The 26,936-nt window shown below is 37.0% G+C and overlaps 1 protein-coding gene and 1 non-coding gene across 3 annotated transcripts in view; one reads left to right on the top strand and one right to left on the bottom strand.

The window, feature by feature from the left end:
- Positions 1 to 26,936, top strand: part of FRAS1 (Fraser extracellular matrix complex subunit 1) — a 500,829-nt gene that overhangs the window by 6,182 nt on the left and 467,711 nt on the right. For both annotated transcript variants that reach the window (XM_077143064.1, XM_077143062.1), the window contains exon 2: positions 2,246 to 2,277. In XM_077143064.1, coding sequence (XP_076999179.1) covers positions 2,246 to 2,277 — 32 coding nt within the window. The remainder of the gene's footprint in view (positions 1 to 2,245; positions 2,278 to 26,936) is intronic.
- On the bottom strand, positions 13,288 to 13,398 carry LOC143668659 (U6 spliceosomal RNA). The gene has a single exon (XR_013168524.1). It is a non-coding gene; the product is annotated as a U6 spliceosomal RNA (small nuclear RNA).

Genomic DNA, 26,936 nt, shown 5'->3' with positions numbered 1-26,936 from the left:
TGTTAATGGAGACTCATTTGTGCAGCTGCTTTCCAGGTAGAATGATTCTGTTTTAGGAAACCTCTCAGAGGGTTAAGCATATTTCTTTTGGAATTGTACATCATAGAGTGACCCAAATAGAATTACTTCTTTTTGCTAATGTTACAATTTATGAACAGCTACAGACCATTTTTACTTGACCTGAGTTACTAGCAGATGTTTGGCTTAAATGTGTACGTGAGTGCCACAATCATTGTTGCTTAGTTTATCATATTGCAGTGAGTTTATAATGTCTACTGAAAGTTACCAAACTAGATTTTGATATGGATACCTAGATACTTCTTAAGATGTTTGATTTATTTTGGAGATTTGAAAACAAATAGGCTTTTGGATATAATGCAGTAGTGAGGAGAACCAAGAAAATTATTTGAGGATGGTCTTATTCTAAAGGTGAAATTTTGCTTGTTTATTCTAAAGATGAAATTTTGCTTGTTTATTCTAAAGGTGAAATTTTGCTAAATTGTGCCTAAAGGATGATCTTCTTTTATAATTTTAAAACATGAGCAGTCATTAAAAATGTCCACTTAAATAGTTTAGATATTGAGCTGGGTTGATGTGTATTTTTTTTTCCTCCTGTAACATGCTGTAGACTGAAATGCTAATCTTTGGAACAGAATTTCTTAAGGAAAAGTAAGTCAACTAAGAATTTTTCTTCATGGTTTTATCTTGAGTTATTTTTATTTAAGTGTGAAGTGCCTAGGGCTACTTCAATAAATTGCTCACAGAGACCTTTGACTCAAACCCAAGTATAGCCATCTCATTTAGTTTGAGGGTTGTTTTTAATTCCCTTATTGGTGGAAAAGGTAGACCAGTTGTTTCCTGGGCAGTTAATATTTTGATATTTCATGAGTGCTTTGTTAGAGGCAAACAATATTGTAGAATTTTTCCTTCCCTCTTTGGATATCATTAGTAGCACTTTGTCAAGATATGTTGCTGCCTTGCTGTATATGTGCTCTATTCCAATCTGTTTTGTAGTCTCAAATTGTGAGAGAGTAGCTGGTAGCACGCTGCCCACCTACTCCTAGGTTAATCAGTCACCAGTTGTGCTGTTCAAAAATTGGTTAAGAACATTTGTATACGTTTTTAAAAATTAGGATTACAGTTTTACATTGTTTTCAAGTATGAAACTTAATGAAGATTTATTTTTATGTGATTTATTCAGAATATATAGGTTGTCTCATCCACATGCAGCCTTTTATTCCATTTAGAAGCTACTGTTTTTCAGTTTGATGCTTAATGAGTGGAAAATAGAAAGATGCATCAATCTGTGAGCAGCCCATCAGGAAAAAAACAAAACGTTGAATGAAAAGATGAAAAGAGTCTTAGAGATTAGGGGCTCAATAGAAGAGTTCTTTTCAAATAACTGCCAACTCTATTATGCTCCTGTATGATAGTTTAATCTCTCTGAAGAGGGGCATACTGTGTTAAAAGCATGATATGGATAATTTGTGTTAATCAACCCAATAAGCAAATGACTATTATGTGAAGAGATGGGGAATACAGAGAAGTAGAAACCGTGTCTGTCCTAAGGGTATGCAGTGTACTGGGGCAGATGCAACATTTCCACAAGAAAAGTTAAATAACCTTAGCAAGGATGCCAGAAGGATGTGTATAAGACTGAATTCACAAATGAGTGATGTGGACCCAAACAGCTCTGAGCTCAAAGGAGGAAGAGCATAATCCTGTGGGCTGGAAAATCTTCAGGGGGAAGTGGGATCAAGTTCAAGGAACTTAAGTAGACAGAATGCTTCTCCTGTAGGAAAGCAAAATGAGTGAAGGCATTGAGACAGGAAAATATATTATGGGATCCTACACTGGCTTCTTTGGTTGGACTGGAGAATTTGTGTAAGCAAAGGGTGGCAGATAAGCCTGTAAAAGTAAATTGGGACTGAATTATGGAGGTTTTACTGATTTGTCGCAAAGAAGAATATGTAGTGTATTTATAGCATGCCGTTATAAATAAACTTATTTTAAAATTCAAATAATAAGTTTTAATGATGCTTTCCCCTCATGTGTGTCTAAGAAATGTTTTGATGTGTGAGATTTCCCCAGGGGCAGAATACTCAAAGTTTTAAGACTGAGGGGAGAAAGCACAGTTTGCTGATTATGACGCTTTTAGATGCAATTTTAGCAATAAGCCTCCCGGGGCTGTGTCTCATGGTTTGTTATACATCTTTTTTAATTCTTGTTTTATTTTTCTCCGCAGGTGCTTGTGTCTATCAGGGTTCCTTGTTGGCGGTAGGTCATTCTTACTATATTTGGTTTGTTTCTTTTTAATGTGAAGTAGTTGATTAAGGTTACTGAGTGAGTGAAGTGACCCTATCAGTTTTAAAAAATGCTTATTTTCCTTCACAGTTTAAGGATTATCCCTCATCCTGGCACAATCATTCTCAATTACTTAATACTTCTCCAGAGCGAATTAGTTCCATTTGGATACTCAGGTATTGGAAGAGAAGTTCAAACACCCAACACACAATTTGCATTCTGTAACTGTCGTTTGTGTTCTTTCAATCAGAGAGAAAATTAGGCCTTTCTCTTGTCAGATATGAACTAGGGCACGATTTGTTTATCTTCCTTTTGCAATTTCTTCCTCCTTAGACCACTCCCGCACCCCCCACCCACCCATCCCCTGACAAAAGTGAGATTTTAAAATTCAGCAGAATTTGGAGGATTCTTGACAGTTGCTTTGAAGCATGATCTTATGTTCTGGTAAACAACAACAAAAATTGACATTTTATCTCTGAACTTTGCCATGTAGGTTAGAATTGATTTTGAATCTAATGTCAGGATAACCTGGGGGAATGGTGATGCAAACCTCATATATTTCTCTCCATTGATAATATACTGTGGTGCATAGCAATGTGTTAAAACCTTATTGAAAAGATTGTCTACACTCCATCAACTCTAATAAATTGCATGACAAGTCATTCTTCACCACTTTTTTATTTTAGTTTAATAAGTACTGTAATAAAACAGAACTGAAATGGTTAGAGTTTGCTCATTTACATCACAATCTACTTTTGACATGTGGGATATTAATAAGTCAGTTTAGATTATCCTTTTGATGGTGAAATAGATGAGGAATATCTGAAATATCCAAGAGTCTAGATAATATAGATGTTCACAATAATATTCTTGAATCTGAAATTTGTGTGATATTGTTACTCCTCTGGAAATGTATGCATTTTTTTCTTTCTATTAAAGAATCAGGAGATAACCATTTTCCCTTTCTCTCATTCCACGTTAAAAGTAGACATTTTTCTTTTTGTTCTTTCACACATTTTAGGAATCATTTTAAAATCAAAATGCTAAAAAGTACATCATAGTTTTGAGAAGCCTTATAGATATTATAGACAAGTCAGTTATCCAGGTTAATACAAAGAGAATAACTTATTATGCAAAGTACTTCATAAATTATCAATATCTTTTCACATGCAGTGGCCCTTCTGGCAGTACTTATTTTATCCCCTGTCCCCTTTTTAATGAAGAACCAAGGATAAGAGAGATTAAAAGATTTTCTAAAGGTAATTGGCCATTAAAGAGTGGACCAAGACAAGGCACCATGTCTTCCTTATGTTCTGCCTGTATCTAAAGAAAAATGGCCATACCATCATCTATATTTGACTTGGTTATGTATTATTGCACATTTGAATATGGATGGATCATGTATTTGTAGAAGTCAGTTCTATCAAATTAGAGGAGAGACTTGCGTCTCACCAAGTTGTGTTTAATGGATAATCCCTCTGTACCATGCACTGGCTAACTCATGGCAATGACTGCCCACCACCGGTAGGCTGTGTTCTACTGTACCAACACTCTCCTGACCAACTTCCTTGACATCAGTGCTTACCAAGACTCAGCTTTGTTTTCTCCTAAACCTGTTCAAGCCCAGTACACTTATTATTGTAGTTATGCAATTCAATTAGAGAAGCACTATATTTATCATAATAATAAAAATTATTATTAAACACATACTTATTGAGTGAAAACTATGGACATCATATTTTAGGCACTGGGAACAGATCCATTAACACAGATGTCATAAATCCCTGTCCTCAAGCAGCTTGAATTCTAATTAAATAGGTAGTATGTTAGATTTCTAAGTGTGCTTGGAGAAGAACAGTGCAGGGGAGGGGGATAAAAAAGACTGAGTAAGGGACAAGGGAGACTATTTTTAAATAGGTTGATAGAGAAGAGATCACTGAAAAAGGTGACATGCATAAAAAGACGAAAGAGGAAAGAGAGAGGTAGCCCCTTGTATATCAGGAGGAAAAGAATTCCAGGGAAAGGGGACACAGTGTAAAAACACTGAAATGGGTGCTTGCTTGGCAATCTGAGGAAGCACATGGAGGTTGGAGTTGTGGGAGCACATAAATAAGGGTGAGGATGGCAGGAGACAAAGTCAGAGAGGTGGGCAGGGAGAGAGCAGGTAGTGGGCTCTTGTATGGATATTTGTCTTTTCAGTATGGGTGTAAGCCATTGGTGGGGCTAGAGACGAGGAATGATGAAATCTGACTTATGGCTTAATTAAACTGCTGAAATGTAAATTTGAAAAGAAATAGTATTCTTGTTTCTAGGGAAACCAAGCTGAATATTTTGAAAAGATTCCATAGAGGTGAGTCACTAAAAAATTGCTGTAAAATTAAGTGTGGGAGAGACAACCATAAAAGACTAGGGGAAAAAAAATGAGAATCTAGAGGGGTTCTGCACTTGGATTTATTTGCAACCATTTTAAGTTCTCTTCCCATTTTGAGGAAATAGAAACCGGAAATGTTAGCTGATACATTGTGGACATGGTTAATGTTAGAAAGAGAGTACTGTATTTTGCACATGCCTACACTTGAAGAAAGGCATTGCGTCTAAATGAGATTAGAGAATGAATGTACATTTATGTATTTTAAATTAAAATAAAGGGTTTAAGAACATCTATATAATGTTCTAGGATTCCCTGGTTAAACAACTCTTTGGGTGAGAGGATTTCGATGGTAATAGGCTTCACAGTTAAGAGTTTGCTTTGAGGAGGGAAGTTTGATGACACCATCCTAAAACCTGTAATTGAACCCACATCAATGATAATGTAGTCTAAACTCTCCATTTTATCAATGAGGAAACTGAGGACAGAGGTATGAAGTTCTTGAGGTTCATTCATCTCTCAGGTGATTAAATGTAGAGGGTTGGTCGGGCTTAAAATACAAAGCCTCAGCATCTTAATTAAAATAGCCTAGCCAAAAGTTTCCATCCATAATAGGTCTGCACCCACAGAAATGGCCTAAAAGAGCATGGCCTTTTCTGGGGTATGTTAAAGCTCCAAACCATCACATTCCACCTTCTGGACCCCCAAAAGACATGCTCTTTCCACATGCAAAATACACTTATTCCATCACAATATCATAGAATGCTTAAATCATTGTCAGTAACAGTATTAAGTACAAAGTCTTATCAAAATCAGTTACAGGCATCGTCTCTCCTGGGGCTAAATTCTCCTCCATGGACCTGTAAAACTTAGAACAAGTTATCTGCTTCCAATATACAGAGGACGGACAGTTACAGAGTGAACATTTACATTTTCAAAGGGAGAAATTGGAAGGAAAACAGTGGTCACCAATCCCAAACAGTTCAGAAACCCACAGGGCAAACTTTATTAGATTTTCAAGGTCTGAGAGTCATCTATAGAATAATGCTTTCTCCTCAGGTCTTGATAGAGCTGCAGCCTTGAAATGTTATGGGGTGGCCCTGCTCTTTCCAAATACTGGAGTGAGGGCTCCAATACCTGCATCATTGGCGAGATGGCCAAACTCTAGGCTCTACCCTATTCGAGCAATGGGGTGGCAGCTGGACTCTTCCTAATCTCTGTGGCACAGGATCAACACCCTCAGAACAGTGGGTGGTAGCCAGGCTTTTCCCATTCCCCAGGGAATGTGTTTCACCTTTTCTGAGACCTGCAGCAGCAGTACTTTTCCTGAACAATGGGGTGGCCAAACTCTCCTCAATTCTCTAGGCATCTGAGAGTGCTGGGGTGGTAACATTCTTTCTGAACAACTGGACAGAAGGGCCCCCTCTGCAAACTCTCCCTTTCCATGTGCATGGGTGGGTCCACTCTCCTGACACAAGATTTCTTGGCTGTAATTCTTAGCTTCCATGGTTCTGCCTTTGAAGTGATTTTTACTTCAATCTGTCCCTTTTCTGTCCTTTTTAGTCCAGGCTGGCAGTGGTTCTGTTTTTACAGATCTCGCAAAAAACTTGTTGGTTTCATATGCAGCACACAGGTCTCAACCATCAGACAATAGGACTTTTCATATGTTCTTTCTGAATAACTGCATTTCCAATTTTACTTGTACTGAAACAGTTGGCTGCTTTCATGTTTGGTTAAATACTAACATGGGGCACTGTTCTCTCAGACTCGTCTTTCTGAAAACTCAGAATTTTCCAGGCTATCAATTTCTGATTTCTTTGTATCCAAGAATTCAGTTCTCAACTTATCCTTTTCCTCTCAGATTTTACTATAAGCTGCAAGAAGCAGCCAGGCTGCACTTTCCATATTTAATTTGGAAATATCTTCAGCTAAGTATCCAAGTATGCTGGTTTGAAAGGATGTATGTCCCTTAGAAAAGCCATGTTTGAATCTAAATCCCATTTCAAAAAGGCATAATAACCTCTATTCAATACTGTATGTTTAAACTGTAATCAGATCAACTCCCCGGAGATGTGATTTAATCGAAAGTGGTTGTTAAATTGGATTAGGTGACGACATGTCTCCACCCATTTGGGTGGATCTTGATTAGTTTCTGGAGTCCTATAAAAGAAGAAACATTCTGGAGAAAGAAGGAGATTCAGAGAGAGCAGAGAATGCTGCAGCACCACGAAGCAGAGAGTCTATCAGCTAGCGTTTTGGAGATGAAGAAGGAAGACACCTCCTGGGGAGCTTCATGAAACAGGAAGCCAGGAGAGAAAGCTAGCAGATGACGCTGTGCTCACCATGTGTCCTTCCAGCTGAGGGAGAAAACTATGGCTGTGTTCACCATGTGCCTTCTCAGATGAAAGAGAGACTGAACTTCATCACCCTTCTTGAACCAAGGTATCTTTCCCTGGATACCTTTGATTGGACATTTCTATAGACTTGCTTTAATTGGGACATTATCTGATCCTTAGAACTGTAAACTAGCAACTTATTAAATTCCCCTTTTTAAAAGCCTTTCTGTTTCTGCTATATTGCATTTTAGCAGCTAGCACACTAGAACACGAAGCTCATCACTTTCAGATTCTACCTTCTATCCAATTAGGATTCAATTTTGCCAAGTTTTCTGCTACTTTAAAACAAGGGTCACCTTTCTTCCAGTTTGCAGTGGCACATTCATCGTTTCTGTTTAAAGCCTCATAAGCAGTTCCTTTACCATCCGTATTTCTACCAACAGTCTCTTCAAAGCAACTTAGACCTTTCTTATCAAGCTCCTCACAGTTCTTCCAGAATCTTCCCCTTATTCATTTATAAAGCCATTCTAGCATTTTTGATATTTGCACATCACAGCACCCCACTTCTCATTACTGAAATTTGTTTTAGTTTGCTAAAGCTGCAGGAATGCATTATACCAGAGATGGGTTAGCTTTTACAATAGAGATTTTATTAGCCTACAAATTTACTGATCTAAGGCTATGAAAATGTCTGAATTAAGGCATCAACAGGATGATACTTCTGAAGAAAGGCCACCGGCATCTGGGATACTTCTCTCACATGGAAAGGTGCATGCCCTGCATTGGCTGGTTCCTCTTTCCTTGGTTTCATAGCTTTCAGCTTCTACCTTCAGCGACTTCCTCTTTCAGCTCCTCCAGGAACTTTTTCTCTATATGGTTCTAGATTTTTTCTGTCCTTTATCCTCTCATAAAGGACTCCAGTAAAAAAGATTAAGACCCATTTTGAAAGGAGTGGGTCACATCTCAATTGAAATAACCTAACCAAAAGTTCCCACCCGCCATAGGTCTACACCCACAGGAATGGAGTGAAAGAACATGAGCTTTTCTGGGGTACATAACAGCTCAAAGCTACCACACAAGAATTCTATAAAATATGCCAAGCAAATGAGGATATGGACCAAGGTGTTGGCTTTAATTGCTGACTCTCAATCTGCCTTGTGAGGATTCTTCTCACTGCTACCCTTTCAACCTCGCCGTGTGTTGCTTGGGAAGCTGCATGCTCTAGTGGAACATTCATGGCCCTTGATCTTCCAACAGGCCTGGATAATATCAACCTGGCTCTGTGACCTGAGGGCACCTCCTTAGGAAAATGAGACCATTAAAGCTCCTGTAGGGTTTTTGTAGAATAAAGAAGGTATTATGGGGAAAACAACCAGGTTCAATGTCTGACATGTGCTTTTATGTGCTAACAAAATATGTCTTGACCAACCAAGGACATAGAAGGGACAGTTATAAAGTATCTATTATGTATTTAACACATTTGACAATCCCAGGAAATAGGTTTTGTCTATAACTTTACAGATAAGGAATTGAGGCTCAGAAAGTTTGTCACTTGCTCAGTTACACAGCTAGTTACTGACAGAGCGCTGACATTAAAATGTGTTGTTTCTCATAGCCAAGTCATTCTGCTTGTTGTCTCTGAACACAACTAGCTTACTTCACCTCCAGTCCTGTGTGCCCACACCCTCCCCACCGCACCTGCCATGCAGTTGTCTCTGCCATTCTCCATCCCTGACCTCCTGCAGCAGCCAGCTGTCCCTGGCTAACCCCTTCCCATTTAACTAAAACTTTCCTCATGAGTGTGCACTAAATACACTCACATAATCCAAGGAATGTTTAGGAGATCATTTTGTCTTAAAATGTGTGTATATATGTGTGTGTGTGTGTGTATAGATACATATATATATATATATGTATCCATTCACTGTGTGTTGTGTTTCCCAATTTTGGGCTGCTCTGTGGATCTGCAGAGGCATTCTGGGGTGATTTGGTCCTAAGCCACAAGTAGCTATCTCTCAGTTATGTGTTGACTTCAGCTGTCCCCCTTCTCCTTTATTTTATATTCTCTTCCCTACTTCTCTCTTCTTTAAATTCCTCAGGCCAGAAATTACCAGAAGGGACAAAAAAATACCCAGAAAGTTCCTATACCTTGAGGAACAATGAATAACCTATTTGAGGGTGTGTTTCTTACTGCTCAATAACAATGCTCCCTTGGGCTCACAAGAATTTCTCTAAAGTCAGTCCCTGTGGAAGAGAGTGTGCTCATGGTAAATCTGCAATCTGTCAGAGGGAAACTACATGGTTAATATATTTAACTGTGACAGAGACATCAAGTTTGAGGATGAAAAGAAATCTTTTATTTTAAAGTTTACATATATCTTCTGTTCTTTTCCAGCTGTGTTGAGTAAAAACAAATTATCTTTCCATTTGCTTCACCACAAGCAAAAACTTCTACTTTATTAAAATTTTCCTGGGAATGAATGGTTTGACTCATCCTCAGTTTTTGCATCTGTAAAATGGAGATGAACTATTTACTTCACAGGGTTGTTGTGAGCATTAAAGGTATTCTTTATGAAGCATTTAGCCCAGTGCTTACGATTTACAAAGCTCAATCGAGGTTAGCTATTAGAATTGTCTTTATAACATAGCGGTCGTGATTGACAAAGGTAGACCAAACAACTTTCTTTCCCCGGATCAAAGGAGTTAAGAATTGAGAATTTCCTTTTTGGAATACTTTCGCTGGCCACATGAATCATGAGGTATTAACTTTTATTAAATTTGAAAGAAAGATTTTGCAAGGATAATAAAAAATATGGAGTATTTGCTGTGTATTATATAACAGGGCAGAAAGAGCCCAGGCTTTGGAATTTGAATTTTGGTACTTGCTGTGTGAACACAGACAGCCACGTCTCAATTTCATCATCTATATAGTGGGGATTATATTTCTCACAGGGTTGATATGAGGATTAACTGAGAGCATGCTTGTGAAAAAACCAAAACTGTGTTTGGCAGGAACAGACACATCATATAGGTGGCAGCGAGATGTCAGAGTGGACATGACCCAGTCATAACAGCCAGGGTGTCTTGGATCTGGTGCTGGTTCTATAATTACCAGCCGTGTGGTACTGTGTAAGTCACTTGAATGAATTGAGGTCTTTAGTTTCTAAATTTGTAAAATGAGGACATGAGATTAGATGCTCTCCAGGATTCCTTAGGGCAGTATAGGGCTTTCTGTGATGATGGACACGTTCGATATTTGCACCTCCAGTATGATAGCCACTAGCCACATGTGATTATGAACACTTGAAATGTGGCTAGTGACACCAAGGAACTGAAATTTTAGTTTTGTTTAATTTTAATTAAAATTAAATTTAAATAGTTACTTGTGGTTAGTGGCTACTGAATCAAACAGTGTGACCTTAGAGCTTTAGAATTCTTTTACTCCATTATTTCAGCTTGATTTGTAGTTTTTTTGATGGTTCTCAGCCCATGTAAGGGCTCACTTCAGTGTTGTTCACAGTTGTGAGAGACGTTACAAGAAGTTTGTTATTGTACCTGAGTTTGCTGTTTGTTTGCTTGTTTATATACTTTGCACAGTTTTTAAAATCATCTCCATTGGAACATTATTCTCGCCATATTGTGTTATATGTTTCTGAATAAAAGAAAAGGGGTTGAGTTACAGCTGACTGAGCTGTCACTTACCTACCTTTGGTCTTTCATATTCTATTAAAAATTTTCGCAAAATATTTTTGGTGTTTTGTTGAAATCTGGTGTACTCATGGGAGTGTTATCTACTATGTGTATTGTGTCAGGAAAGAAAAATTGAGAACATCTGGTTTAATCTGTAAATTTAGTTACTTATTAGAGTTAAGGAAGACAGTGACTGTTTCAGTGGTAGCCTTTTTTTTTTTTGACACCCAAATTCTTATCTTTAAGACGTTAAATTTTTTTTTTTTTTTTTTTTTTTACATGGGCAGGCACCGGGAATCGAACCCCGGTCTCTGGCATTGCAGGTGAGAACTCTGCCTGCTGAGCCACTGTGGCCCACCCTTTTTTTTTTTAAAGAGAACTTGTGAGTTTACAGAAATATCAGGCATAAAATACAAGATTTCCATATGCCACCCTATTATTAACTCCTTGCATTAGTGTGGTATATTTGTTACAACTGATAAAAGCACATTTTTTGATAAAAGCATATTTTTATAATTGTACTATTAGCTATAGTCTGGTTTAACTTATAGTTCACTGTATAGTAGAGTTCCATGGATTTAAAACTTTTTTAAAAAGTATATTACCATATAAACAGTCTAAGATTTCTCTTTTAACTACATTGACATATTTTACTACTGTTAGTTACATTCACAATGATTGTATCATCACCACCATCCATTAATAAAACTTTACAATCAATTTAAGTAGAAATTTTATTCAATTTAAGCATTAACTCCCCTTTCCCTACACCCATCCCAGCCCCTGTAACCTGTATTCTAGATTCTGACTATGAGTTTGCTTATTCTAGTTATTTCATAACAGCGTAATCAAACAGATCCCCCTCTCCTGTGTATTTAAAGTAGGCGCACCTTTGCTTCAGGCTGTCCACCTGTATAGTTTTTTACACTGCTTTTGGTATCTTAAACTACCTATGCCTGGAGGACAAATTTGGGAGGGAGGCACACTGGACAAGAGTTTCCCAAGTTAGTCTTCCCAGTTGAAACAGGGTCAGCAACCACAAAGGAGGTGCAGACTGTCTCCAAAATTTCCTGCGGAGAGTATCAGAAAGGGCACTAAGAGCTTCTTCCATGGGTTCCCAAAACTGAGCTTTCTTGAAGGAAATGCAGTCCTTGAACTGGTCTCTTACAACCCTGAGGAAGTTCAGTGTCTTTACATCTCCTCTGCCTTGCTTTGTCTGGGGTGGATTTGGACAATGGCTGCCCTTAGATCTCTAAGCTACCAATGATCTTAAGTTGATCATCAAAAGCTGTGATTCACTGGTCATGTTCACCTATGGCTTTGGGAAAGAGGATTTTTTTATTTGGTGGGGGGGTGCATAGTCCAGGAATCGAACTAGGTCTCCTGCCTGGAAGACGAGCATTCTACCACTGAACCACCAGTGCACGCAGGGAAGAGGATTTTTATAGTTCCTATCTGTCACCAGTGAGCTAGGAGGGATTAGACCCCATGATGGCCTGCTACAAGCATGAGGGATGGGTGCTGGTAATATTGCGGGGAATGAGCATTTTACTGGTCTTTACCCTAATTACCAGCTTCTTCTTCCCATCTTCCCATGCCAGTGTTCTGCTGGCCTGTGGATTTTCAAAATAGTTGTTTCGTACGCCTTTTTCATAATTGTTCTTGTGGAAGGACTGAATCTTGGAGCTTCCTACTTTGCCATTTTTCCACAATCCTCAGGTGCTAGTGTTGTTTTTAAAATTGGTGTGTCTTAATTTGCCAGGGCTGTTGTGATAAAGACCACACAGCAATTGGTTTAAACAGTAAAAATTTATTGTCTCACAGTTTGGGGAATACAACTCCAAAATCAAGATGTCGTTGAAGTCATGCTTTGTCTGGGAGTTGGTAGTTCTGGTGATGACATTCCTTCCTCACATAGTGTTCTCTCTCTTTCCCTTCTGGTTTCTTCTGACTTTGGGCTTCTGCTAACTGACTGCCATGGAATTTCTTGTCTTTATAAGGCCTCCAGTCATGCAGATTAAAGACCCACCCTGATTTGATTTGGTCACACCTTAACTAATAATCCTATGTTCAAAAAGCCTATTTGCAAACGGGTTCACTTGGATTTAGTGATGAATTTAGTGGATTTGGTGTCATGGATTTAGTTTTGAATTTATCTTTTGTTGGGGGCATGATTTAATCTCCAGTAATGTGCTATATAGGATTACTTCTTTTCCTTGAAACTAACACAACAGAAATAGTCCCATAGAAATTAAAATATCTCAGAATCGCATTTGTGCTAGCATTCATCAACATGCTCCAGAGATTTTATGGAGAAGAGAAATAAAGAAAATTTGGAAGGTTTCCTTACTAAGTGTTCAAAATATCAAATGAATACTTACTGAATCTTGGTCAGTGGCTACTATTGAAACACCCCAAACTTCTCAGCAGAGGGGAGAATACTTCGCCGGCATCTCTGTTTATGTACTCTTAGGGGAAGCATAAAATCAGCCATTCCTTAATTTCCCTTAAGGGTACTACTGGGGATTGTAGGATATCACTGTTTTTCGTTGTACTTTAGCAGGCATTCATCTTTAATTTTTTTATTTTTAGAATATGGAACGCTTCACGAATTTGCATGTCATCCTTGCACAGGGGCCATGCTAATCTTCTCCGTATCATTCCAATTTTAGTATATGTGCTGCCGAAGTGATAATGCATACATCTTTTTTAATGCCTCTAGTCCTTCTTCATTTATTTTAAAATATTGTGTAATGTGCCTTTATTAAAAAATATTTTTTATTATGAAATATATATAAAAAAAGCAATACATTTCAAAGTATATTGTAACAAGTGACAGATTTCAGAATTTGGTATGGGTTATTGTTCTACAATTTTAAGTTTTTTCTTCCACCTGCTCCAAGATACTGGAGACTAAAAGAAATATCAACATAGTGATTCAGCAGTCATATTTATTTGTTAAATACTGTCTTCTCTGCTATAATTCCTCTTTCTCTTTTAATCCTTCTCTCAATCTTTAGGGGTATTTGGGCTTTGCACATTCTAATTTTTTCATGTTGGAAAGGGGTATCAATAATATGAGATGGGAGGATGGAACTAGTTGATGTTCTTGGAGAGGCTGGCCCCTCTGGGTTTTAGGACTTATCTGACCTAAGAACCCATCTGGAGGTTGTAGGTTTCTGGATAGTAATCTTAGTATGTGAAACTTTTGTTGAATTTTAAATAAAGCCCTAGTTTTCTTTAGGGTTAGCAGGAATGGTTTTGGTTGGGGTTTGGCAAACCATGGTAATTAGCAATATCTAGCTAAGTCTTGTATAAGAGTAGCTTCCAGAATAGTCTCTTGACTCCATTTGAACTCTCTTAGCCACTTTACCTTATTTTGTTAAATTTCTTTTCCCTTTTTAGGTGAGAAAGGTGTTGCCCATCCCATGGTGCCAGGGAGACTTTCGCCCCTGAATTTCATGTCCCACGTAGGGGGAAGGGTTCCTTGCAGAGTTGGAGTTAGAGAGAGAGAGAGACCATATCTGAGCAACAAAAGAGGTTTTCTGGAAGTAACGCTTAGGCATAACTATAAGTGGCCTTAGCTTCTCTGCTATAGAAATAAACTTCACAAAAGCAAGACTCGAGATTAAGGGCTTAGCCTATTGACTTGGAAGTCCCTAATATTTGAGACAGTATCAGCAGTTTCCCAGTAATGTGGTTTTAAGTGGGTAGACCACTTTTTATTAACTATGTACAAAATCTGTGATAAAAACTAAGAGGTATTCAAGTTGTTGCAGGATAATCCGTATTAGGAATGAGATAGTGGTGGCTTGGTTTAGATGACTTTCAAAGACTCTTAATTTTGATTTTCACTTGTGTGGCTTGAGGTTAGATTTGTGTATTTCTATCTAAGGAAGTTCTGACACCAGAGTGTCCAGTGAAGAGTTTTCTCCCTGTGCATGTCTTCAAAGGGAGTGTTTTTTGACTCTTGTCTGGTGACGAGAATTGGACTCTGGGTGCCTCAGATGTTTTGTTTGTTTAGTTTTTCCCTTGCTGAGCTTTATAAATTGTCAGTCATGGTCAAATGTGCTAGTCTCCTATTTGGAAATTTATATTTTCTAAGAATAATTGTGTGGTAAGAATAATACAAGAGACTTTGTAATTTTATTGATGAATAACCTATATTCACTTTCTTTCTTATTCATATTCTTGAGTTAGGAGCAGATGTTTTAAGGTAACAAACATTTCTTACACTTTGTTTTGAATTTAGAAGATGTAACTCACCTAAGCAGCCATATTAATTTGCTCAAATTATGCTATATATGATCCTATATCTCAATTTTTCTGGGCAGGCCATATGCTCCTTTTCCCTCTCCCCTCCTTCTTTAAAATTTGTGTTATGTTTGTTCCAAATTGCCTTGCCACCTAGAATTTAAAATCTAAAGCCCTATGTTCACTAAAAGAAAAAATAGTATATAAATGTCAAATGATAACTGAGTTAAGCAAGGTGATGTTTTCTTGGAATTTAATGATAAGTGTCTAAAGAAAAATTGACTTTGAACATTTCATATGGATGATACTTTTGCTTCTGAGATAGGAAGAGATACTTAAATATGAAATTGGCACAAACCAATTAAAAATATCACTTAAGCAGTTTCATGTAAAGTAAGAGCAAAGCTTCTGGAGTCCCTGCTAAGTTCTTCTTTTAGCAGTGAATTGTTAGGCTCCCAAGTTTATAAACTAAATGAATATAAGGAAGAAAGGAAAAAGCTTTCATAGTAAGAAACAATTTATTGTTAATACCCAGGAGGCCCTTGAGTTTGGGTCATGACCTGTGAGTTCTTTCCTGACAGCTCCCAAGATTGGTTATTTATTAAATTTATGTCATTCTTTTTCTCCAAAGGAAAATTGAATGTGTAGGGGAAGGAGTTAGGAGGGGAGAGTGTAGACATTGGAGGGCAGATTTCATTGTTTTTTTTACCTTACATTCTTGAAATGGTTTTGTAATAGTGAACAGGGGAGAATTATTAACAGAAGTGCATCTTTATTCTTTGGTATAAACTCTCACCACTTTTACTATACTGAATTTCCCTACAATCTAGAGGGAATTAACTCTAAGGGGACAGAGAATGGAAACAGAAAGGGCCTTGACCTGAATTTAGTGGCTAAGAAGAAACTTCTCCCTCTCATATTTGCCATAGGGTGATGCAGAAGTAGTAACCGAACCTGATTCTGAAGGCAATTATTGCACAACTTCAATATGCAAACCATGTGATTGGATCAGTTGGGAATACAAGATTAAGAATACCCTTGGGCATTAGATTCCTTGCCCACCAACACTTTACCCCTAATCTGTTGTCAGAGCCCTAATTTTTTCCAGTCCTTCATCCCTTCCCCATATGAGTTCTGTAAATCCTAGGCCATAAACTAATTAGGAAGTTTATATTCCCTTGCCAGAGACTGGTTTAGGAGTGAACCTGTGACCTAATTCTGAGATGTGTATGGATATAACATATTGGGCTTTTCAAAGGAAGCCATAGATAACATCCCCCCGCTGCCCCAGTTCTAAACAAGTTGAGAAAGAATAAAACAAATTAATATGGTGGTCAAAATATCATTTTAAAAGTTTTTAACCAGTGAAGTTAAATTGGAGGTTGTAGCTTTGGCCCTCTTAACCAAGTAGGCTTGCTAATTCTGAATCCCCAGGATTAATCAGGTTTAAGCATTCACAGACAGAGCTCTACTGGGGCTGCTTTCCCCTGAAGAAGGGCTGCTCAGTTAAGAATGATCATTTGGAGCAGCAGAGGAAAACTGAGGCTCTTGGCTGTCAGGTTTGCTTCCTAGAGGAGGAAGGAAGATGGACCTGAGCTAAGCCTACCCAGTTGCTCTTCTAATTTTTACCAGTTAGACAAGCTGTATCACCTTCCCAGGGATGGAGAAGGACCATCCATTTCCTTTTATATCTTTATATAAAATGTATATATATTTATTTTTGTATATAAAAATGTATTATTTAGTTGAATTCTTTTGGTTCAACAAAAATTGGATATCTTACTCCTGTTAGAAAGAGAAAGAACACCATTGAACCTTGGGGTGTTCCAGCCAAAGTGTTATCAGATTTGCACTTGTGTTAGTTGATTTGGTGGTGGCTAAAAGGAATTGTGGGTTTGTCCTGAAATGTGTGCCATCAGAAAGTGGGAATGATTCTATGATCATTATCTTAACAGATTTTGTCTCTATAAGCAAGACTACCGTTGTAATTGGTTGAGAATCAACAGTCTCTTCTGCAAGCTAGGAGAGGGGATGATTGGTATTTTGTGATGTGCACAATGTTCATGTTTTGGTTTATAATAGCCATATAATTACATACAACCTCCAATTTTAACTGTCACTTACATCCCCACTCATTCTCCAATGTACTAGGCTTCTTCCCTATCATAATACATTGCGCATCACCTTGTGTTCAGACAAGATTGCAGAGTGCACTTGTTTGTGTCTTGAGCCATTGTGGTCCTAAGGTAGTGGTCTTGTCTGATGGTGATGTTCCATGAAATAGTTTATGTTCACCAGGAGAGCACCTGACTTACCTGAGGGTACCAGGTCAGCTCCTAAATGACAAAGGCTGCTTTTCTTCTTTTCATACATTTTAATGAGAAGTGGAGGGAGCCTGTGAGCTGGAGAATGACAGCCTTTCTGTTGGGGCCTTCACTGTGTCTGCTCTGCACTCTGGGCCTGAGCACAGTGGGCTGATTCCCTAGAGAACAACAGTTTCAAGGATTTATAGTTTATCTTCATGAAACAACTTTTTTCTCATTCTTTTCTGGGATCTGAAGACATTCTTTCAACCTCCAGGAAGGCATACCTTCTTTCAATTTCCCAGACTTTGTCTCTGTAAAATTTGATTTTCTATTTTGATATTAGATGCTTTAGCATCGTTCAGTTCTATTGAGAGCTTCTCGTTGGTTTTTCTTTTGAATTCCAGACATCATCATGTCGACCAGCATTGAATCTTGCTGTTCTAAAACCTCGGGGCTCTCTCAGGCTGGGTGCTATGGCCTTGCATCAATCATAGTACAACCTCATCATATATTTCTGAGAAATAATTTGATAAAGTTCTTTCTTCATATATCTCCTGATTGTCCTCCCTGAGATGGGCCTCCAAAGGTGTTCCAAGGTCTTTTCTGGGTGCCTCTTCTTCTACCTGGGGGTAGTAATTGTTTTTATTGAACAAAGTTCTCCCTGTGGATATGGCCAGAGTTATTCTGGAGCATGGTCATCTCCTGTGTGGGTCCCCTGGGGCCAAAGCTCTTGTTGTCATTGATGGGACAGCATTGTTCCTCCATGGGGCTGAACCCCTGGAGTTGTATTTGATCTTTCTTCACAAGAAGGAAACCTGAGGAGTGAGATGGAATAACTCCATCAATGGAAGATTTTGAAGCTGAGTCTTTTCATTATGTGAGAATGTGATCCATGAATCTTCTGCAACTTTTATGCAACCATTGGAGATATTTAGGCAGTGCACAGAGTTTGGTGGAGGAGAAAGATGGAAAGTTTGATACCTTGAGGAATTTGATTGTTAATCTACTGACTTAACCCACACTGGAGCTGACCTTCCTCAGGAAAATTGTTATATGAGCTAGTAAATTCCCTCATTGTGTAGGCCAGCATAAATTGGACTTTATGTTGTTTGCAGCCAAAAGCATTTTAACCAATATCCAATAATCAGGTAATGAGCTCACTTTATAGCACTTTTGATAAGTGTCAAGATATAGGAATACAGCAATATGGGTTAGAGCATGAGCTCTGGATTCAGATTTTGTGTGTTTTGAGTCTGACTTTTACTACTTACTGTTCTTTGAACTTGGACAAGTTCCTTCTTGATCTTTAAAATGGAAATAAATATTCATTGTTCCTATGTTGTATACCATTGCAAACATAGATGAGATAATGCATGAAAGTCCTGGGACAGTTAATAGTAAGTACCTTAACAATTGAGAATACTGTTATTCATGAAAGAAACCACTTTTGATATTGGCCTTGAAATATGGGCCATTTTGGAATTGGAAGAGATAAGGGAAAAGCTTTGAAGATGAAGGATTAGAATGAGTAAAAGCATGAGTAGCAAAGTTCTCTAGATAGTCCAGTTTGACTGAAGTATAATAACTAATGGGATGAAATACTGAAAAGGGATTTTTAAAGTTCTGGTCACATAGAACTTGGGAGTAAGGCATTTGAATTACAGTCTATAGGCAATGGAGATCCTTTCAAATGGAAATAATTTGATTTTGCATTCTAACTCTATAACTTCAAATTGATTAGTGTATTGTTGGAAATGAGAAGTCAGAGCACTGTTCTGTGTTCCTTTATCTTCTCATTTTCATCAGGGTCCAGTTATAGTTCCTCTGGAGAGAGTACTTGTGGCTCTATGTAATCCATCATCTCTGCTAAATAAAGAAAAGATTGTAGACATATCCCAATAATGAGTTACGACTGTTATGTTTGTTATTAGTTCAGCAAAAATGGGTTATCTGGCATTAAGCCACATGAAACTCCTTATTAATAGATATTAATGCCCATCTTTTCATGTTGATATTCATAATGATAGCCTCCAACATGGCAGTGTGATCTTTTTTCTTCCTCTTTAGTCTAGTTAGCATTTTTCATTTCTCCTTCACAGTGTGCAAAGGTTAAATTATGTTTCAAATAATATTAGGATAAGGTACATTTTATTGTGTTCAACTTTCATGGAAGCTGTTGTAATAATTTTGTCTGGACTACCTAGATATTTGGAGAATATAGTTTTTCTTTCATTTATCTATACTATTATTTATATTTTTGCACATATAGCATATATATTATTGTTTACATTTAGAATTTTATCAGGTTCATCAATCCCTATGTCTGAGATAATTTTTTTAAAAGAAAGATAAAGAGTGGTCATTTGCTTGAAGGATAAATAGAACTTCTTTAAAAACATGAACTTCTAGAAAAGATTCTTAATAGCTTGAGGACATAGGAGGTGAAGAAAGGAAGATTTTATAGGAATAAAATAACTCAAGTGCATATGAAAAGAAAAAATTATGCTAATGACTGCTTTGGTTACTGCTTTAATAGAATGAATTAAGCTGTTGAAGGAAAAAAGCCCTTTTTATATTTCTTATTCTATCCACTGATGATTGGGAGGAAAAAAATCTCATGATAAATATAAAGTATAATAAAAGAAATAATGTCAGCATCAAGGTGTGTGTAGTTCCTGTGAGGTGTTTTAATGGAAACTTATTAAGGTCAAGGATACTCATTCAGTAAAAGAAACTTTATCTTTAAAACTAAGAATTCCATTATTTTTTCATATTATAAATTATTGAATTAGAGAGGAAATAGTTAAAAAGAGTAAACAATAGTGTTTTTTAAAAAGCAAACTACAAAACCCAAAATATCATCCCAAGTTTTGAGGGATGATTTTTATGTGTGTGTTTGTTGAAACAAAAATGACCATGTTTTTTTATTTACTATTTTGAAAGTAATGTTGTTCTAAAAGAAAGGAAACCAGAAAACTGGGAAATATAAAAAGAAACGAAAATCTGTAGTAGTCCAGCAAACAAGAATAATTGCTGTTAAATTTTACATGAATATCCTGCAGAACTTTTCTGTAATTGTGTGTGTGTGCGTGTAACTAAATGAGCATCACAGTAAGTGTCCCCTTTGGCCGCTGTTTTACTTTAATGTTCTTTAATGGATATCTTTCTGGGTCAATACACACAGCTGTACATCATCATTTTAAATGGCTAGCTAGAAGTATTCCATCATGTACAGATTGTATGCTGTTTAATCCATCTCCTATTGATTGGCATTCAGACTAATTCCAATATTTTGGTATTATAAGCAACACTGTCATGAACATTCTTATCTGTGTATTTTCACACTTTCAACTATTTCCCAGGGGTAAAATCCTTAAAAACAGAGTTTGTGAATCAAATAGCATATATATATTTTTAAAACCTTATCTTTGTATACCTTCAAAGTATATTACCAAGTTGCCCTTCAGGGAACTCATACCAATCTGCACTCCATCTAGTGGGTATTATTTCCTGATGTAAAAGTAAAACCAGCATTTAATTATAGAATGACTGTGTTTTCTTTTTTATTTTTGAATTTCTTTTTTTTAAATAAAATATTTTTATTGTGGTAACACTTTTAGCCATTTGTAACTGTACAGTTCAGTGATACTTATTACATTTTACGATGTTATGCTATCATCACCACATCTATTACCAAAACTTCTCTATCACCTCAAATAGATATTCTGTACGCTTTAATTAATAACTCCCCATTTCCCCTCCCGCCAGCTCCTGGTAACCTCTAATCTGTTTTCTGTCTTGATAAATTTGTTTATTCTAGATATTTCATAAAAGTGGAATCATACAATATTTGTCCTTTGTGTTGGTTTATTTCACGTAGCATGATGATTTCAAGGTTCACTGGTGTTGTAACATGTATCAGAACACAATTCCTTTTTTTTTTTTTATTGTGTGCTGTATGGCAGGATAACATTTCATTATTTTTCCATGTGAATATCCTGTTATTGCAGCACCATTTGTTGAATTTTTGTTTGCTTGGTTTGCTTGTTTGTTTGTTTGTTTTTTGGGAAGTTCATGGACTGGGAATCAAACCCAGGTCTCCCACATGGTAGGTGAGAATTCTACCACTGAACTACCCTTGCACCCCTGTAATTCCTTTTATGGGTAAATAATATTCCATTTTATGTATATGCCACATTTTGTTTATCCATTAATCTGTTGATAGACACTTGGGTTTTTAGAATGATTGTTTTTGAAGGATTGATGGAATAGAAGACAGCATTGACAAAGTTGATACATTTAAAAATGTCTACCTGTGTAAAATGAAAAAATAAAAGCAAAACCCCAATGGAATACAAGTGTATTTACCATGGATTTTCAAAGGATTAGTGCAATAAATACTTATTAGTTATAAACAATTCATACAAATATTACCACCAAGTGATATAAATTAAATTGATTAAGAATTAAGAGGTAGATTGCATGAGAGAAGATACAAATAGCAAACAAATATATTAAGAATCATTTTTGTTAATAACCAAGTACAAACTAACCCAATAATTGAATATCACATTACACCTACAAAAAAAAATTTAAATGCTCAAAACCAGTTTTGATGAGACTTCTGGGAATTTACCCTAAGAAACTAATTTAGAAGAAAGAAAAGTTAGATGTAAAGAAGAGTTATTTTGGGCATCATTTACATTATAAAATAAGAAAGTCTCCAACTGTATGATATTTAGGGAGTGGTTAAGAAAATCATTATATATTAACTTGATATGGGACATTATACAGCTATTAAAATAATAGCTGTGAAGAGCACCTAGCCGTGAAGACACATTTATGAGGTAATGCTAAGTGAAAGGCAGAGTACTCAATTCATTCCCTATGATTAACTATTATTAAAAACGTGCATTTCTGTGATTAAAGTCTGATAAGGGGGAAAACCCAGTTTTTGTCAAAAGGAGAAAGAGCTTGAAAGCAAAGCTTATGGAAACAATGGAGAGGGTAGGTTGAAGCTATAAGGGAAGAGACAATGGATGGAAAAAATCAAGAGATGGATAGGAAAGGATCAAACCATAAGTGGTAGGGACAACTTAGACAGAATTCTTTTTCAAAGAAAGGAGCAACACCAAGAGAAAAAAATGATGGAAACTCAACTCAAACCAGCTTAAGCAAAACCTCTAACACATTGCTCTAATGTGGAAGTCCAAGGGGATAAAATTAGCTTCAAGTGCAGCTGTATTACATGATGTCATCAGTACTCTCTTTCATGCCAATCTCTTTTGGCCATGCTTTGCTCTGGAATGACATCATTCTCAGGCCGCCTCTCTATAGTGGCAAAGTTGGTTTTCAGAGTTCAAATAGCTCATATTCCCGGAGTTCAAATAGCTCATATTCCCAGAGTTCAAATAACTCATATTCCCTTTATTGGGGTGGAATCTCCAGCACATATTCTAGGAAAAATTCTGATTGATCTGGCATGAGTTAAATGATTATGCCTTCAGTAGGGAAGGAGAAACTTAATGTTTACCACACTTTCAAATGGAGGAGAGCAGTTCTAAAAATGAGAGTATGCTGGCCAAAGAGAAAGAAGCAGATGTTCTCAATGAGGATAAATAGGCATTTGGAGACAGAGAGGTTCATTTATTCAGTCTTAAGGGAAAAGCTACCATCTGCTTGATTGGTGTAATCAACGGGGCTGGAGAGAGTATCATTGGAACCAGGTCTCCTGCCTCTTCACTACCCTCATTGGCTCCTGACTGAACCTTGCCCTTTGGATCTTAATTTTTGGCTCCTCTTTCAAAGGGCTCTGCCAGTCTCCATGTATGAATGCCTGTACCTTCTGCCCACCTGGACCACAGTTCTTATATTCCAATTACCAGCCATTGTACCCTTAGACGAAACCTATTTTCTCTTGACAGTACAAGAAAAGTTAGTTGGACACATTTCTCTCTATAATAAATCTTCAACTGTTTGAAAAATAACAATCAGTGAAGCATGGGCATATTTGATGCATCTGGGCCACGTAAATGGATGTTAGGTTAGATGTTAATGCATTTTGAAATAGAAGGTTTTATTGTTTTCTTGAAATGCTTGTTTGGAACATTTGTTGAGTACTTAGTTTTTTTTAAATTTTTTATTTGTTTCATTTCTTTTCCTTTGGTGAATGGTTAGCAGAAAGAGAAAACTGATTCTATAATAGAGGCTGAAAATGATTGACTAGAAAAATAGAGCTTGAAGTACATAGGACCAAATATTTTTTCAAAATGAGTTGAAGATTTGACGTACATTTTCCATGGCAAAATCCTACCATGAGGAGCGAAGCAGATTAGGTTAAACCATGGATACTTTATGTGTTTAGGAGAATCGAAACTATTGTCTGAAAGAGCTATGATTTCTAGCCATTCTTGGGTTACCATGTCCTTTCCACCCCTTGACTTCTAAAAGTGTGGAATAAAGATTTGAGTTTTATGAGTTTGGAAGTGAGTTAAGAAGTTTGATCATTTCCCTATCCTTTATTTAATATCCTGTAATGGCTATAAATTAAAGATTTCTTTTTCAAGGACAAAGGAAGCTTTCTTGGGATATTTAACTTACATACATCTGTTCATTGATACCCTCAAAGACTCCTTTTAGGAAAAGGAAATCAAGACTCAACTTATTTTATATAGAAGGTAGAGAGTTGTTTACACAATGCTTAAGTGCATTTTATGTCGGTGCTGATATTTCTCAGCATGGGTTTTGTACAACTGAGGGATTATGATGCCTCTAAGATCCAAAGCAAATAGAAATTGGATGTGTTTTGGTATTTTAGGTAAAATACCTTAGGTAGAGATTGGGCAGTAAAGAAGGGGTCTTGAGAATGTTCTGGAAAGAATTACCCATGAATTTTCTGTCAGAGTGAATCAAAAATACTTATAAGCATTTATGCAAGAGTATTGTGCCTAGACTTTGGGGGTATGGTAGAGAGAAAGAAAACAAAGAAACAAAAAGTATAAGTTAAAGGGATCTTTTTGTAAAGGATTTGGAAGTCACTGCCATAACATGGCTTTTAATAGCTAGAACCGTTAAAATATTCATACATGCTTACTAGTGTGATTCCAGTGGTTACTTTATCTTATCTTTAGGATTTGCATATAGATATCAGAAGAAATTTAAGTGTTAAAGATCACCTAGTATCTCTGCCTTCTGATATGTATTCAAACTCAGTTTTTCCTCTTTTTTTGTATCTGCCTGTTTTTCTTCTCCACATCCCTCTGTACTAGCATCCCAATTCATACCCCAAAGTGATCACATAACTAAACATACAAACAAACAAAAGCACACCAATTAGGAGCTAGAATGAAGGACCTTTCAATATTTACAAGTATTTGAGGATTTCTTTTTGAGGAACAATGAAAATTACTGTCATCAATTCTGGCTTGAAATCTGCCATCTTTTGGATCTCTGAATGGGCCAATGCTCTCACAGGTATATCATGTTCAATTTACACCACACAAATAGAATGATATCTCACCTTCTGGTAACTTAGTTCTCTGGCAACTTCACCTATTTGGAACATAGCTAAGAAACAAGAACTAACAACAAAAGGTTTGTGAGGAGCCAAAATAGATACTAAACTGTCTATGCCTAGAACAGCCTGATTGATTTATTCCCCTGGGATCGCAGAGAACAGACATGTTCCTGTCTGCACTGCTTTGGGTTAGAGGAGGAGGCGTAATTGCAGAGTTTGGGAGTGTTGCTTAGAGAGCAGGCTGTACTTTGAGGCATTTCAGAGAAAGAGTAGTCAGCACTTAGGTCAAAGGTTTTGATTCTCATTTTCTTGTCATTATATAAATTTAAAATTATTTATTCTGTGATAGGCAGGATGCCAATAAAAAAATAAACTCTTCTCTCAGTGGAATAGGTTTCATCTCAGCAAAATATTTTCTATCATTCAGTGTTGGTGCAGGCAAATAGCTGATACATCTTTAAACACTGGGTGAAATAATGGTTTTTATTTCCTTTCTGCTTTTGCCATGAATATATAGTTTAACCCGCACAAATCTGTTGTGCAAGCAAATACATGTAAATATTCTGTGAAGTGCTTATTTGGATGCCTTCACAAACGCTTTACCATCTGAAATTCCTTTATAATTGTGGAATACTTATTTTCAGTTCACTTCTAAGTTCACACACTTTTATCTGTGTGGCAAGACAATCCTTTTTTGCCTTTTAAGTTCTTCATAGTTACATTGCCTTTTCCATGTGATCCAGGGTGTCTTGCTGGATCATACTTGAAACTGGAATATAGGCATGTGAAGTTGCGTATGTCTCCCTAAAAGCTGCCCTCTTTCTCTGTGCTGGGAAGACACAGCTCCCACTACCTGGCACAGAAAGCTTGGGTTTATTTAACTGGTTTATATAGACTCCTAGATTTGTGTAGGGCCTAGGATTCCCGTGGGGATGACTGTCAACTCTAAATGCAATTGGAATTCAGACATTTGATGTCATGTCTTCAAGACAATGAGGATGGAGTGGGATAGAGCTGAGAATAAGAAAGCCAGACTGTAAAGAGGTACAAGAGTTTCCCCAAGACGAGAATCCTCACAAATGAGGACAACATTTTACTGGCAGAAGTCGAGATCAGCACAGTCCAATAAAACTTTCTACAGTATTGAAAAAGCAATGATTTTAGATATAGTTGTGGGCTGCATAAGAATTCTTTCCACATAGCCTCCAGGATCAGTTTTTGCAACTGGAAAGGAGTGGGCTGGGTGATAAAACCAAAAGAACCACATTTCTTGGGATTCAGATCCTCTTAGAAATCTGGGTGATAAATTGGCAAGAACCCTATGACTAACTGGCTTAACCCCACTCTGGTGGAGCCGCCACCCACCCTCGTGTCAGCCAGAGGTAGAAGAGAGCCTCAGAGTCAGAAGGTTCCCAGCTATGAGGTTTTGGCAGCTGCCTTGGGGTTTTGTAGGTCAAGGATGGGTGGGGAAAATCACTGTGGTTGCCTGTAAAGCCTTTGTTTCCACTTATCCTCCCCTCCTTCCTAAAGAATGCAGATTTTTTTGTAAGACATTCTCCTTTCTCCTCGTAACTATATATTTTAGAAGACAGTGGGCTCCCTACTCAGCCTCAGTGGTGAAATTTCTTTCGTCTAAGTCAGTAACCTTCTTTTTCCTCTTCCTTCTCCTTCTTCAATCATTTTCACTCATGAACCACCAAAATAGTTTTGAAAACTCCAAACTGCCTAACATATTTTAATACGATACCTAAAATTTTTCATCGTAGGATGCATGAGTTGCAATGGCTATAATTTTGGCATATGGAAAGTACTAACATTTTAGGATAGAGCTGTTATATCACTCTCAAATGGATCCGCTAGGAGCTGAATACTGTAGCAATTTGATTACCACGACCACCTATAAAAAATGTATAAAACTTCATCTTTAACTATAGGAAATGTACACTGTTTCTTTTTCTCCTTAAACATTCATTTCTGATCCAGTTTTCCCACAGAATTTATCCTAATGTGATTTATTTTTATGACTGAAAGTCTTTTATTGATTGCCTTGTTATGCTTCTGTGCAACAAAATATGTACATAAATTTCAATTTGAAGCATTTGTAATGTTTCTTATGAACATAAGGCTTTAAGTGTTAAGTAATTTCTTTTGGATTGAGTTAT

Source organism: Tamandua tetradactyla, chromosome 24, assembly GCF_023851605.1.
Source record: "Tamandua tetradactyla isolate mTamTet1 chromosome 24, mTamTet1.pri, whole genome shotgun sequence".
Classification (NCBI taxonomy): domain Eukaryota; kingdom Metazoa; phylum Chordata; class Mammalia; order Pilosa; family Myrmecophagidae; genus Tamandua; species Tamandua tetradactyla.
This window is presented reverse-complemented; position numbering and strand designations above follow the sequence as displayed.